This window comes from Pseudorasbora parva, chromosome 2 (genome assembly GCF_024679245.1).
Source record: "Pseudorasbora parva isolate DD20220531a chromosome 2, ASM2467924v1, whole genome shotgun sequence".
Taxonomy (NCBI): domain Eukaryota; kingdom Metazoa; phylum Chordata; class Actinopteri; order Cypriniformes; family Gobionidae; genus Pseudorasbora; species Pseudorasbora parva.
Window position 1 is genome coordinate 55,230,551 of NC_090173.1, and position 15,613 is coordinate 55,246,163.

A 15,613-nucleotide genomic window follows, 5' to 3' on the forward strand; every position below is an offset into this window, starting at 1 on the left:
TCAGAGGCATGCATTTGCAAGGATGGTAACATTAGATTTGCTTTGAGGTTTGCTCTGTGTATCTTTGTTTCCTGGAAAATCGTTGCAGAACAATGTACATTCTTTTCAGGCTCATACAAAAAAAATTGAAAAAAGCCAGAATTCACAAAGGCCATTCCTTTAAGAGGGAATAAAAAATGATTTTGCTCACTTCATTGCTGTAATGTATACTGTAAACATTTGTGTTACACACTATTGTTACAAGGTCAAAGTAACTGTTAGACTGTAAAGGGATCTTCCAGAAAACTAGAAGCTTGGCCCATAATGCTCTGAGATTGTTTAAACATGACCCTAATGTAAATGGTTTTGTTGTCAATGCATGGAAAACGTAACCATTTCAAGTGATGAAGCCTACCTGGTTTGGATACAGTGTAAGTGGTTCTTTATATAATATAAACATACAACTGCCAAAAGTTTTGGGACACTGCCTTTACATCCACATGAACTTTAATGACATCCCATTCTTAATCCGTAGGGTTTAATATGGAGTTGGCCCACCCTTTGCAGCTCTAACAGCTTCAGCTCTTCTGGGAAGGCTTTCCTCAAGGTTTAGGAGTGTGTTTATGGGATATTTTTGACCGCTCTTCTAGAAGCGCATTTGTGAGGTCAGGCACTGATGTTGGACGAGAAGGCCTGGCTCTCAGTCTCCGCTCTAATTCATCCCAAAGCTGATCTATCGGGTTGAGCTCAGGACTCTGTGCAGGCCAGTCAAGTTCCTCCACACCAAACTCACTCATCCATGTCTTTATGGACCGACGATTTGTGCACTTGTGCAGTCATGTTGGAACAGGAAGGGGCATCCCCAAACTGTTTCCACAAAGTTGGGAGTATGAAATTGTCCAAAATGTCTTGGTATGCTGAAGCATTAAGAGTTCCTTTCACTGGAACTAAGGGAACAAGCCCAACCTCTGAAAAACAACCCCACACCATAACCCCCTATCCACCAAACTTTACACTCAGCACAATGCAGTCAGGAAAGTACTGTTCTTCTGGCAAGCACCAAACCCAGACTCGTCCATGGGATTGTCAGACAGTGAAGTGTGATTGGTCACTCCAGAGAACACGTCTCACTGCTCTAGAGTCCAGTGGCGGCTGCTTTACTCCACTGCATCCCACGCTTTACATTGCTCTTGGTGATGTAAGGCTTGGATGAGCTGCTCGGCCATGGAAACTCAATCCATGAAGCTCTCTACGCACTGATCTTGAGCTCATCTGAAGGCCACATGAAGTTTGGAGGTCTGTAGCTATTAACTCTGCAGAAAGTTGGCGGTTTTGTGCACTGTGACCCTCAGCATGCGCTGACCCCGCTCTGTGATTTTCACTTCATGGCTTTGCTTCCACTTTGTTATGATACCACTACCAGTTAAGTGTGGAATATTTAGTAGTGAGGAAATTTACCGAATGGACTTATTGCACAGATGGCAACCAATCACGGCACCACGCTTGAATTACCTGAGAGCGACCCATTCTTTCACAAATGTTTATAGAAGTGTCTGCATGCCTAGAGCTTGATTTATACACCTGTGGCCATGGGAGTGATTGAACACCGAACTCAATGATCTGGAGGCATGTCCCAATACTTTTGGCAATATATGGTGTATGATTAGACGTTGTCTGTGGGAAAGTAAATAAATCACAACCACACCTTGAGCATGCAACAAATAAACAACTTAGTAAACAGATGAAAGTAGACAAGACAAAGTCTCACCTAATCGTGTGTGTTTGTACAATACACACACACACACAAACACCACATGTTCACAGATGGCCTGTGTTGGCTTGAACTCCAGCACTGAGGGAAGAGATCACGTTAGTATTTAATTATACACATTAGCCCCTCTTTGCTCCGGTTCGGGCGACTATACCGGAAATGGCTAGTGCTTGATTTGTACCCCTGTGGCCATGGGAGCGATTGAACACCTGATCTCAGTGATTTGGAGGGGTGTCCCAATATTTTTCTAAATATATTGTATTTTGTATTTTTCTTTTAAATCTATAAATTGAAAACAAAGTTTATTGTTTTACAAGAAAATACAATTTTATTATTTCTACTTCAAAACTTCACATAGCATACATATTTGTGAAATTTACTAGCAATTTCTGAGTAAAAATTGCAGTCCATTTTATTTAACATGTACTTACTTTGGGGTTAGGGTTTGATTTAGGGGTTGTTGCATGTAGTTATGAATAATTTACTGTTATTAGATTGTTGTTGTCGTTAACTACAGGTAATATGTGTAACAAACACTCTGTAAAATGAAGTGTTACCAAAAATCAAATCCCACACCAGTATTTTTCCCATGTCCCACTAAGCTTGAGCTGTGTTTTGTCTGCAGGTCAGCTTCCTGCAGAAGAGAGCGTCAGTCTTACAGGAGCAACTAGATGCTGGCCACATCAGGAGGTGAGGGCCTGGACATTTATCCACATTCATTCAGTGTGTCAGCTGTGTTTTGTCTGTGTATATATATATATATATATATATATATATATATATATATATATATATATATATATATATATATATATATATATACATATTGTGCCAGAATGATTGTGACACCCCCTTTGCGTTGGCGTTTGGGTACAGTGTAATTACGGATACACAAAGGGTCCAATCGCAGTTTGTTTTTACATGCTGTTAAGAGGTCATACAAAGTAAACCTGTGCCACTTGATGCCAAGATGTTGCCTAACAGCCTGACAGGAGCTTGTGATGTTCACAAGTGCTGTCCAGTTTCATGATCAGCATGCATGGGACTGCGGATGTGCTGACTGAGCTTCATAATAAAGAACCAGGGGAGTTGAGATCGAGATTGAGTTGAGACGCCATGTCAGATGTCTTTCACTTTAATCGTTCAGTGTTTACAGCTGGGACCGCCTGAGAAAGAGCACTTTCTTTCTTGTGTTGCACTCACAGTGCACTTGTAGTGAATAATATATCTAGTGATGAAATCAAGACGGAAAGTTGTTGTGTCTCGCCTGAGCACTCGTGATCGGACCACCCGAGGGTTGCCACTCAATGCCAGCTACAAACAGGGCCTGTGTGTGTTGCACTGACCTGAGGACAGTAAGGACTCACTGATGCAGCACTGATGCCGTCAGAGCCTTCTGGGAAGTTACTATTGAAAAGTTTTGGTGTTTAGAGAAAAAAAATCTGCCCTAGGGCCCTATTGTACACCCGGTGAACCAGGAGTGTTCAGGAGCATTGTTGGAGCGTTGCTATTTTGAGGAACTGAAAACGACTGAGCCATTGACCAACACAAACCCGCTCTAAAGGCAATAGTGCAGTATTTTAGTGTTATTTAAAGAGTGTGTTAGTAATATGAGCCTATAGGCGGAGCACAACACACAGACACTCTGATTATTACACACACAGGGACGCGCAGCAGCACACACACACTTTAAATATTAAAATAAAAGGACTCCTCTCTGGAGAAGCGTTCAGTCTTTCCTCATGTCAACAGTGAATCCTCCATGGCGCGAGCACAACTGGCTTTTAAAGGGAATGGGAGATGAGACTCTGATTGGTTTATTGCACATTACGCCCAAAACACACCCATGACTCATTAAGAGACAAGGCACAACCCTTTTACACCATGAGCCTGGAGCTCAGACCGGTTTATCTATTGTTAAACTAGTAAAAGTGGATTCATCCACGGCATGCGCTCCAGATCATGCGCTCAGATTGTTAAAACAGCTTCCCGAGAGTCGTTTCTGTTCATCATTTTGTGTGTATCACAAATTCTCTGTCTTTTGTAAATGAAGGACACAGAAAAATGCAGGCAGCCAGTCTGATACTTGGTAACGTCACAAAAAATTGTATTGAATAAATGTGAGTAATAAAATTGTATTAACATTATGTGGGGAAAAATGTAAATAATAAGAAAATAATATTGGGATGAATGTGCATCTTACTACAGCTGTTGACAAAAGCTGCCCTGAAATGACTTGGCCTATGCAACCGCAGTATGCAACTGGAAGTTCATGAGGAAAAGTGTTCAGAAATTAAATTTTGCGAGGCCATTTCCTTATGTATGAAGACGTATTTGGGTGAACTATCCCTTTAATTTGGATCCAGTTCTGCCATGATTCTTCAACTGGCATGTTTTCTTACATGAATATGAGTTTGTGTTGCGTAAATGTGATGTTTAAAATATTTAATGAACTACTTAAAACCATGTTTTTATTTTTTATTTGTCATAATCACTACCCCCCCCCCCCCCCCCCCCCTCTCTCTCTCTCACTAAATAGGTAGGGGGTGATATTAGGGCATTAATATGTCCTCATGCGGAGCCGTCCTGATACACACCCATCCTCCTCCTCCCTTCACGCTGCATTCGTCCTATGTGCCACATTTCTTTGAGCCATATTTATGTACCAAGTCATTGTATTTATTTTTATTTTTTGTTGTTGAATTCATTGTTATGTTCATCTGTGAAATACATCAGTTATTTTTATTATCATCATTATTATTAAATGGTTTCTTAAATTTCAGACTTTGCATTGTTGTTGTTTTCTTGTTCAGTCTTCGTTTAACCTTAAATTCATGAATGTTTCGCCAATCATTCTTACATATTCGGGTCTTTCGCGACCCGGCCCTATTTCTAACACAGATGAATCGCTTACCTGTACCTGTATAAATCTCTCCTGATATTAGAGTAACAATTACAGAAGAATAAAATAAAGCATGTTATCTTTTGGAGTTTGAAAGGGTTCAGTTTGAGCAGAAGTTTTATACTCTGTCCTCATCGGAGCTCATTTCCCAGTACATTCAGCATCTGCCTCATATTCACCATCTCAGTTTTCTCAAAACTATCATTTTCAACATCTTTAAAATAAATATTTTGATCGCTGACAGCTTCTTCACCAGATCCATCAACACTTAGAGTCTGGCTAACTTATAGTGACCAGGAGAGACAATTACACACATCAGCATTAATATTATTATTGAACAGAAGGAGTCATGTCTCCAGTCTTTTCTTCTGTGCCGTTACACCTCCAGAGTTTATAGTTGCACATTGAAATTATTAACTCTCTCTTTGTTAAAATGGTTAGTTCAGCATTTTCACATTAGGGTCAAACTGTTTTTCTCCAGAGTGAAAGATTTATTCATCCTCTTTTCAAATGAAATCATGTCCATCATCCGTTAGCTTAGCAGAAATCATGAACAAATGTTTGTCAAACCATGTTTTGGTAGCACTGCAGAGTCACAGTGTTTACCTTTTCTGAAGCACGTCGTCCTCCCACTGCTGTGCCATTCCTGAAATCCCTGAAGCACTGCATGCTGCTCATTTGAAAGTAATGCGCTATTTTACTTTTACGCTACATTTTCTCATCTGGGCTGGCAAATGTAAAGGCCCTTTCACACAAAAAAATGAAAAGCAAAAGGAAATCAAATGTACAGTAAAGGGCACAGCAAAGATATCGTTTAATAAAATGAGATTAAATACATAAAGTATATTTGTTGATTTAACATATTTAATGAACATGTTAGCATTTAACTGTATTCATTCGTTTTGAGGAATACTGAATGTGTTTTTGTGCAAGTGAGATGAGTAAATCCTAGAGCTACACTAACCATCATGTTCACACACAACGCCTCCGCACACTGATTTGTCTCAACGTTGGGTCAGGAGAGCGGTCAGTCAATAAATGGGGAAACAAAGTAACTTGTATTACACTTGTATTGTCTATATATATATATTTATATACATATGCATAGATACATACATACATATACATATATACATATGCATAGATACATACATGTACATATACATAGATACACACACTGCCGTTTAAAAGTTTTTGATCGGTAAGATTGTTTCTATTTTTAGAAGAAGTCTCTTATGCTCACAATTGCTGCATTTATTTTAATTAAATTAAAATATAATTTATTCCGGTGATCAAAGATGAATTTATCATCATTCCTCCTGTCTTCAGTGTCACGTGATCCTTCAGAAATCATTCTAAATCAGGATTTAATGCTCAAGAAACTTTTTTATGATAATTTATGATTATTATCAATATTGAAAACAGTTGTGCAAAAAAAAAAAAAAAAAAAAATTAGGATTCGTTCATGAATAGAACGTTTAAAAGTAAATTTATCTGAAATATAATCTTTTGGATATATAAAAAATGTATAAAATTGGTTAACTTATTTTGATGAATTAAACCAATGTAAAAACATATGTTGTCATAAATTATTGTTAATAATAATACTTTTATGGGCACACACTTGTGAAGTCATCACACCGACAGAGAGTTTCTGACAAGTGCCGTGGTATCACCTAAACTTTTGATACACACTATCATTGAGTTCAGGTGTTCAATCGCTCCCATGGTCACAGGTGTATAAATCAAGCTCTAGGCATGCAGATGCTTCAACAAACATTTGTGAAAGAATGGGTCACTCTCAGGAGCTCAAGTGTGGTGCCGTGATACGTATTACAACCAAACTTCATGTGGCCTTCAGATGAGCTCAAGATCAGTGCGTAGAGAGCTTCATGGATTGAGTTTCCATGGCCGAGCAGCTCATCCAAGCTTTACATCACCAAGAGCAATGCAACGCGTTGGAAGCAGTGGAGTAAAGCAGCCGCCACTGGACTCTAGAGAAGTGAGACGTGCTCTCTGGAGTAACCAATCACGCTTCTCTGTCTGGCAATCCCATGGACGAGTCTGGGTTCGGTGGTTGCTAGGAGAACGGTACTTGCCTGACTGCATTGTGCCGAGTGTGAAGTTTGGTGGAGGGGGGATTGTGGTGTGGGGTTGTTTTTCAGGGCTTAGGCTTGGCCCCTTAGTTCCAGTGAAAGGAACTCTTAAAGCTTCAGCATACCAAGACATTTTGGACAATTTCATGCTCCCTACTTTGTGGAAACAGTTTGGGCCCCTTCCTGTTCCAACATGACTGCAACTATTAATGTTAAAATCAATTCATATTTAAACCATGTCTAATGTTTTGGATCTTTCTCTATCCTCTATTTAAATGTCACTCAGTGACTCAGTGACTTGAAGCACTCTACATAGTGTAGTTCCTCATAAGAGTCTCACACTGAGTTTCATGATAGCGTGTTTAATAACATACTTTATGATGCTTTGAAATGCTGTCTCAAAGCTCATCTCTTGTGCCGCCCTCTGCCCTGTGCTTTGCAACACAAGAATAGTTACACAAATAAACAGCAGAACTTCGACAGACAAGAACACAAGCGTTGAAAACTTCAGCTTTTTGAAGTGGCTGTGTTCTTTTCATAAAGGTCTGCATTGGAGATTACAATCTTTAACACATCTACCCACTCAAATTCCTCTGCTCCATGATCTGATCTGCTTTTTCCAAAGGTAACACGACCCCGCCAGATATTTATTTGATGTGCAGATTTTACTGCTGGAGCAGAATGGGCGAATGCTAGAAGAGGTTCTGAGAAACAGGAGGTTGGAGGAGTTGTGGTTGGAAACGGCTCATCCAGAACCTGTGTCTCTCCAGTCCCGAACGCTGCTTTATCAAGCGCCGGCTCTCTGTGAACAGGGACCCACGGCCTTTTGCTTTGGTGCTCTGATTCCCACTGTTTTCATCAGCCGTAGGTTTGGCACTTTCAAGTCAACTTTATTTATATAGCGCTTTTACACTGCCGATTGTTTCAAAGCAGCTTCACAGTGTTAAACAGGATAATATTGCAACTAAATATGATTTGGCTGTACAGTCGTTCTGGAGAAAACAGTGATGTTATCAGCTTATTTTAATTTATCATATAGCGACAATGTTGGCAGATCAGTATTATAGTTAATAGAAAACGTTGATCGTGGAGAAATCGCTTTTGGTTTGGCTTGCTCAGATGGGGACCCTAAAATCTAACTTAAGCAAAACTAAATATCCAAATAGAATGAATTACTAAAATAACTGTATAAACTTTAATACTGATCTGCCAACATTGTCACTATATGATAAATTAAAATAATCTGATAACATCACTGTTTTCTCCAGAACGACTGTACAGCCGAATCACATTTTGTTGCCGTATTATCCTGTTTAACACTGTGAAGCTGCTTTGACACAATCGGCATTGTAAAAGCGCTATATAAATAAAGTTGACTTGACTTGATGTTATCAGCTCATTTCAATTTATCATATAGCGACATGTGGGCAGATCAGTAATATAGTTGATACAGTTAATTTAATAATAATAATAATAATTCATTTTATTTGGATATTCAGTTGAAAACTTAGAACTTTTTGTGTCCCCAACTGAGTAAGACAAAGGGACTTTCCATGAATATTCTACAAAATTGGCTGTTTTCCTTCGTCTGTTTTCCAAATGATCAGCGAAAGGAGGCGCATAAATTAAGTCAATGAAATAAATTTGAGGCACACTTCCAATTAAAATGACTAAAAAGCTTTTCTTAAATCTACACTGTGTAACTTGTTTAGTTTATTCTCCCGCTAAAAACACTGTGTTCTTTCAAAAGTATATGTGCTCATTAATGTATATTTACTTCTTTCAAGTAATAAAGTATTCTCGTAAGTTAATAATATGCCATTGAAAATACATACGGGTGAGCGATCGCCATGTTGCCCCTCCATCTTGAAAGTACATTAGCCAAAAGAGGGACATACCCATAAATTCAAGCTTCGCCTTTTCGTGTTTTAACACTCGATGGCACTCATGGACGAGGTCTAACTGGAAGCCATGTTAATCTTGGACTAAATTGGCCACCGTAGGAGTTAAAACGAAATCACTATTGAGAGGAACAGAAATTAGTATTCGCTGGATGGTCATATACCTTTACACCGCTAGATGGGGGAAAATATCACACGGTTTAGCTTTAAACTGGTTATTTCATAAGTAGAAATATTTTAATTTTTCTAGCCAGCCTCCTCTCCGGCGTTTTTTAAAATCATTTTCACAAAACTTTCATGACCCCCAGAATATTTAGTTGTATCTGAGCATGCAATATATCAAAATGAAAGACTTCTTTTAAACAAAACAAATATTCTAGCTTCATGCGTTCTTTTTTTATCAACACTTGAATGTGGGTCGCTTTCAAAACAACACCTAACCCTTTAACAGTGAAAACGTGAGAGGCTCCTCACTGCAGAACATGAGATCCAGGGGGCGGGGTTAAATCCACATCCAACTCCTCCCACTGTATATACTTTGCTCTATTGCTGCAACAATGGAGCCACAAACGTAACATAATTTTTTTTAAAATCCGGCGTTTGGTTGATCCTGGTAAGCGCTCATTGCCACAGTTGTAAACACGACAGCGTTATTCTTCCATGAGGGAGTTTGCCGTCACAGCATGTGTTTCCAGACGGAGTGTTAAAGAACCCAATACACTCGTCGTGTGGACATCCCATAGATTTCAACCAGTCAGATGACTGGCAAACTCCTGACGTGTTTTTAAATAAGTGTGCCGTATCATCAGACGTCTGAGGCTGAGACTACACCTACCCCAACCCATACACTATATTACCGTTTTTTTTTGTCTTGTTTCTAGTCAAATTATCTAAAAATTCTTACATTAAGCAACATTTACTAGACAAGTAAAAATTATTGTTCTTTTGTGAAGAAATAACTTAAAATTAAGAGAGTTTTTGCTTAGAATAAGCTAAATATCTGCCAATGGGGTAAAACAAATAATCTTATCTGTTTGAATTAAGATTATTTTTCTTACCACATTGGCCACTGTCAGAAAAAAAAGGTACAGTGCTGTCGCTGGGGCGGTTCCCTAAGGTACAAAACCGAAAAGGTACTACTATGTACCTTTAAGGCACTAATTCACACTCTTAAAGTACTAATATGTACCATTAAGGGGTACAAAGATGTACCTTTTCACTTTTGTACCTTAGGGTACCGCCCCAGTGACAGCACTGTACCTTTTTTCTGAGAGTGCAGATTATTTAGCTTATTTTTAGCAAAAACTCTCTTAATTTAGAGTTTTTTTTCCCCAAAACAAGACAATTACTTTTGCTTGTCCAGTAAATACTTCTTGCTTTAAGAATTTTTTGATGTTTGGACCAGAAACAGGACAATACTAAGTAAGAAAAGCATTTTTCCTCTGGATCCGGAAATGTCCATCAATGGCGGGGAAAGAGTTAAATAAGAAAACGAATAATGAGCAGCAAACTCATACGTTTCTGCAACTTCAGGGTGTAATCTACAAAAACAAAGATGCCTCAAAAAAGACTCTGGCTGTGTCAAGACCATCCTAAACTTAACCTAAACAGCTTTCTGTGCTGTCAGTCTCGTTCTGTAAACGCCTCACAAAACTTTGATTTGATCTAGGACAGTTCTAAACACACCCAAAGCACACCCTAAACACACATGAATTCAACTTTTTTTAATTGAATGTAATTAATTGTGATGCATGGAAGAAACAAGTAATAGATTTGAAACAACATGAGCGAGAGAAAGTTATGACAGAATGTTTGGTATGAAGTTTGTCTTACATATCAAATAGCTCTCACTATAAAAACACGGCATTTGTAAAAGTTATGGGACTATTAGAGGCATTGACTTTTCTCTCTCTCTATTGCTTCCCACTCATCTGTTGCTGTACCGCACAGAACGCCAAGACAGCGGGATATCTGTTCAACAATAACACAGGAACTCTCTGCGGCCTCCATTATGCTCCGATCTTGCCCCGTACCGCAGTCACCAAGTCCATCCAAACAAGAGGTCACATATTTAACGTGACCGCTCTCTACGGGACTCCACAATGGATCCCGACTGCAGCCAGAACCAAAGCTATTTTCAACCTTATCGATATTTTTCATCTTCGGAGTATTGGGAGGATCAAAGGTTTTCCCACACGGTGTCTCTGTGTGTGTTATCTGCCGATCAGGAGGGTGTAGCGCTGTGTGCCATTACCTCATAAAGCCAGATTACAGCCCATGGAAGATCCCGTATATCCCGGCCCTGGAACAGGAGGTGGCCGTTGGGTTTCCATACCTGTTGACATTATAGGAAACTAGCCAGCGTTCACTGCAGTTTGTGTTTGGAAAGCCAATCCAATGCTGCCTTCAAGAGATATCAGAATGAGCGTGTTTATGGAGATGAACGCACCTATTCTTTATTGTCCTCGTCGGGAAATATATGTTGCTGCATGGACATAATAGACACTGAGACAAATAGAGAAATACTGATAAGAATAGTAATGCTGAAAATGGATAACCCATGGTATATTATTGCTTACAGTCATATTTAAGTGATGCTTTATCTGAATATTTGTGTGTGTGTGTGTGTGTGTGTGTGTGTGCGCGTGCGTATGAGCATGTTTTTGTGACATATGAGGACACAGATATGTATAATGACATGGATATGACACAGGTATTACAGGAGAGGGTGTAATATGAGAACATTACCCATGTCCCCACTTTTCAAAAGGCTTATAAATCATACAGGATGAGTTTTGTTTAGAAAGTAAAAATGCAGAGTGTTTCCTGTGATGGGTAGGTTTAGGGGTAGTGTGTGTGTGTGTGTGTGTGTGTGTGTGTGTGTGTGTGTGTGTGTGTGTGTGTGTGTGTGTGTGTGTGTGTGTGTGTTTGTGTGCGTGTGTGTGCAGAGAACAAGATTGCAATTAAAAATACAACCTAATGGTGCAGTGTGTACATTTTAGCAACATTTAGCGGTAAAGTTGTGAATTGCACCCGCTCACATGCTTTGAACAGTGAATTGTCAATTCCCAACCTCACCGCTAAATAAGATTTAGTAGCTACGGTGGCCGACACAGGACAAAGATGTTGTCGTCTGAGACAGCAGAGAGTAGCTAGCGCTCTGTACAGAAGTTTGTCTGTTTACACTGCAAACATTTTTTATTTTTTATTTAGTATTTTTGTCTTGTTTCTAGTCTAAATATCAAAAAATTCTTACATTAAGAAACATTTACTAGACAGATGAAAAAATAACTCAAAATGAAGAGAGTTTTTGCTTAAAATTAGCTAAATAATCTGCCAATGGGGTAAGCTAAATAATGTTGTTTTAAGATTATTTTGATTACCCCATTGGCAGATTATGTTGCTTATTTTAAGCAAAAACTCTCTTAATTTTAAGTTATTTTTTCACAAAACAAGACAATTACTTTTGTTTGTCTAGTAAATACTTCTTGCTTTAAGAATTTTTCGATGTTTTGACTAGAAACAGGACAAAAACACAAAGTTAGAAAAGCATTTTTTGCAGTGTAGGGCTACCGTAGACACATGGCGGCACAAAATGGCGACTGTAAGGGGACCCGAGGTGTATAAAGAAACGGCTCATTCTAAGGTAATAATAACACAACGGTTCACTATGTAAGGTTTTTATACCCCACTGAAAACTAGTTATGTATATTATATTGTATCCTTTCATTAGATCCTCATTAATTAGCCTGACGTGGTCATACTCAGTTCTAGTCAGAATATGAGTCTGAAACTGCTCCATTGGGCTGTGATTATGGGGCGTTTCAACCGAACCAGGAAAGACCTCAATTGGACAGACCGACAACCAATCAGAGCAGCGGAGCGACGCATAACGTTAGTTGTCAAATGTCAACAGAACTCAACTGCACTGTGATGCCAAGTCCACGTTTTTTCCGCGGGTTGTTTTCTATGTCTGCGGGTTGAAGCGACTATTGTGTGATATATAGACCCTGGAGTGCGAATTTTAGCAGGCAATCTTGCCAAAATAACACATTTTACCCCCCAAACACCATTTTTTCACCGGAGAACCTCCCTAGTAGTTGCCGCGTTTTGTTGTAAAAACTTGGCAACCCTGTCTGCACGCACGCTGAAATCAGGCTGGAATAAACGATCTTTGCTGTAAAATAATTTAATGATACACAGAGCACTTACCCAACATGATCATCATTTCTGAGAGAAATAGTGAAGGTGAGTGCAGATACAAACAAACTCTCCGTTTAAGATTTGAACAAATATAATCCAAGCCCCTTTGATGACGTGATGATTACATTACTGTTGATCATCTGTCCGTCATCGTCTAAAGCCCGCCCTGATGATTTCATTGGTCCGAACAGTTTCTGTTCGGGGATAATTACTCCTCTATGGATCGAGGCCAGACCGAACTGCCCGACCTAAAAAATTTGTGGGCGGGGCTAAGTTCAGCTGGCATCCAGGCTACTCATAAATACTACACACTGCACCTTTAAAAACGATTTATGACCAAAAATATTACTAATTAACTGCCATGTTCCTTGATGTGTCCCCAACCAGTTGGGGCTCCCAGTTTGTGACTGTACTAAAGCATGAAATGTTTGCAGATATTTAAGAAACATGCTAAGGTCACACACTCATTTCTCTGGAAAACAACGCTACAGACAGTTATTCATCTTTGAAATGTGAGTGTCAGAATATCTGTTTTTGTTTTGGTCTGTGTGATCCCGTCTGATCACCAATTTACCCAGTAGAGGGTATGCTTTGACGTCTCTTTCCCATCGGAACGGCCCCTCAGCCAGACTGAGTGGCAGAAGAGCTGATTTACAGAAAAAGATCGGGGTAAAAAAATACCCTCAGCCATTATTTGGCTCAGTCGAGGAAATAAAACAAGCAACCAGACATGTGATGGCATGTTTCATTTGGATCTGAACCAAATATGATCTAAGTTAATTAACTATTGATGCTTTCTCTTTATAGTTGAATATTGCTCATGCATCCCTCAACATCAATTCATCCGCCGTTTTATTACAGAATAACATGTACTTTCATTTCAACTGATTGTTTATAATCGCCATCCAGGTTTTCAATTACTGTCATTTAACAGAAGAAAGGTGAAACTACACCAGTGTTTCCATGTTTTTATGAGTCTGATCATTTGGAAAGATTCCCACAAAGAAAATATATTATTTTAGGTCAGTCACACCCTTGTGGCTCAGTGGGTCGCCTCACAGGTCCGCGTTCACAAAGTCCCAGCTCATCTAGGAGGCCTTTCTGTGCCCGTACCAAAGGAAAATATATTTACCAATATATTACTTGAAATATATCATGATGTATTGTTAATACATGGAATAATATATTGATGGTATTATGCAATATATTTTATATCCATGTAATATATAGCAAAATATACAAATGATTGCCGCTTTCAATATATTGGAAAATATAAATATTAAATCCCATTATTGTGAATATATCGCTGAATGTATTACATGATATTTTCCAATATACTGCAATATATTTTTGTTTCGTAAGGGACAAGCTAAAGACTGTCAGCGTAGCTCAAATAAAGACAGTAAATTGTCCGTCTTATGAACATCTGTCTGTGTGAGCCCTGCGATAGACTGGCCATCCATTCAGGGCGTTTCGCCACCCTTAGGCCCAAAATGCTGGGTTAGGCTCCAGCCCCCTCCGACTCTGATAAGGATAAAGCAGTTTGGAAAGTGGATGGATGGACACCCTTGTTCTCTCAGTCTGTTTGTAATCACTTTCCGTCTCTAACACAGATGTATTTCTAGGGGAACTGCATGGGTTTGAATGGAACAATTATGTGAGCAAAAGTCTGGAGCCAAAGGATATTAGAGATAACTAGACCCTAATAGGAAAGTCATGTATTTCTACTTGATGTATGTGTAGCACCTACGCTTGTAATTCTCATATGCATATACTCTTTTAGTTATGACATGAGTTTGATGGACTGAACATGATAAGAATTTGTGTGTGTGTGTGTCAGCCAGCAATTCTGTCGCATAAAATCAAGAAACTACAAAAGAACAATTACAATGATAAGAATTAACTATAAGTCTGAGATCTGTGATCAAATTATTTACTGAAAACTGCATTAGAAAAGTGCATGTGACAAACTGAAAACTGTGAAAGTGATCTACACAAAGCAGGGCTCATAGTTGTCTGCCACTCACATGGACCATATTTAGGAGATTAATGGTTGATTCTTAACTTGTGCATTTAGCCTACTCTTAAAGGGATAGTTCACCCTAAAATTAAATCATCCTTTACATGTAATCTAATCCTGCTGTACGCCCTTATTTCTTCTTTGGACCATAAAAGGAGAAAAATAAAATGTGAATAGTGACCAGAATGATCCCATGTGATGTGTTGTGTATTTCAGGTATTCTGTGGGTATATGGTAGGAATGGAAATGTAGTGTATTATTTATTGAAAATCCTGACCTTGGCCGTCGGTCTTCTGTGCTCGACTGCATTCATGAGACTATTAGTGCCGCAGGTCAGATGAAGTGAATAACACTGATTATCTTCATCACGGCTCCTGTTAGTGGGTGGGATATATTAGGCAGCAAGTGAACATTTTGTCCTCAAAGTTGATGTGTTAGAAGCAGGAAAAATGGGCAAGCGTAAGGATTTGAGTGAGTTTGACAAGGGCCAAATTGTGATGGCTAGACGACTGGGTCAGAGCATCTCCAAAACTGCAGCTCTTGTGGGCTGTTCCTGGTCTGCAGTGGTCAGTCTCTATCAAAAGTGCTCCAAGGAAGGAACAGCAGAGAACCGGCCAGCAGAGAACCGGCCAACCGGCCAAGGCTCATTGATGCACGTGGGGAGCGAAGGCTGGCCCGTGTGGTGGAGCTCATGGAGCTCAGATTGCTCAAGAAGTTAATGCTGGTTCTGATTGAAAGGTG

At 39.3% G+C, this 15,613-nt stretch overlaps 1 protein-coding gene across 2 annotated transcripts in view; it reads left to right on the forward strand.

Moving 5' to 3' along the window:
• Window positions 1-15,613, forward strand: part of cep112 (centrosomal protein 112) — a 299,282-nt gene that overhangs the window by 218,203 nt on the left and 65,466 nt on the right. Inside the window, exons 26-27 of one of the 2 annotated variants that reach the window (XM_067424741.1) lie at window positions 2,376-2,440; window positions 4,290-4,520. In XM_067424741.1, coding sequence (XP_067280842.1) covers window positions 2,376-2,440; window positions 4,290-4,293 — 69 coding nt within the window. In that variant the 3' untranslated portion in view covers window positions 4,294-4,520. Of the gene's footprint in view, window positions 1-2,375; window positions 2,441-4,289; window positions 4,521-15,613 lie in introns of those variants that run through there. The other variant, XM_067424733.1, reaches the window with a different exon arrangement.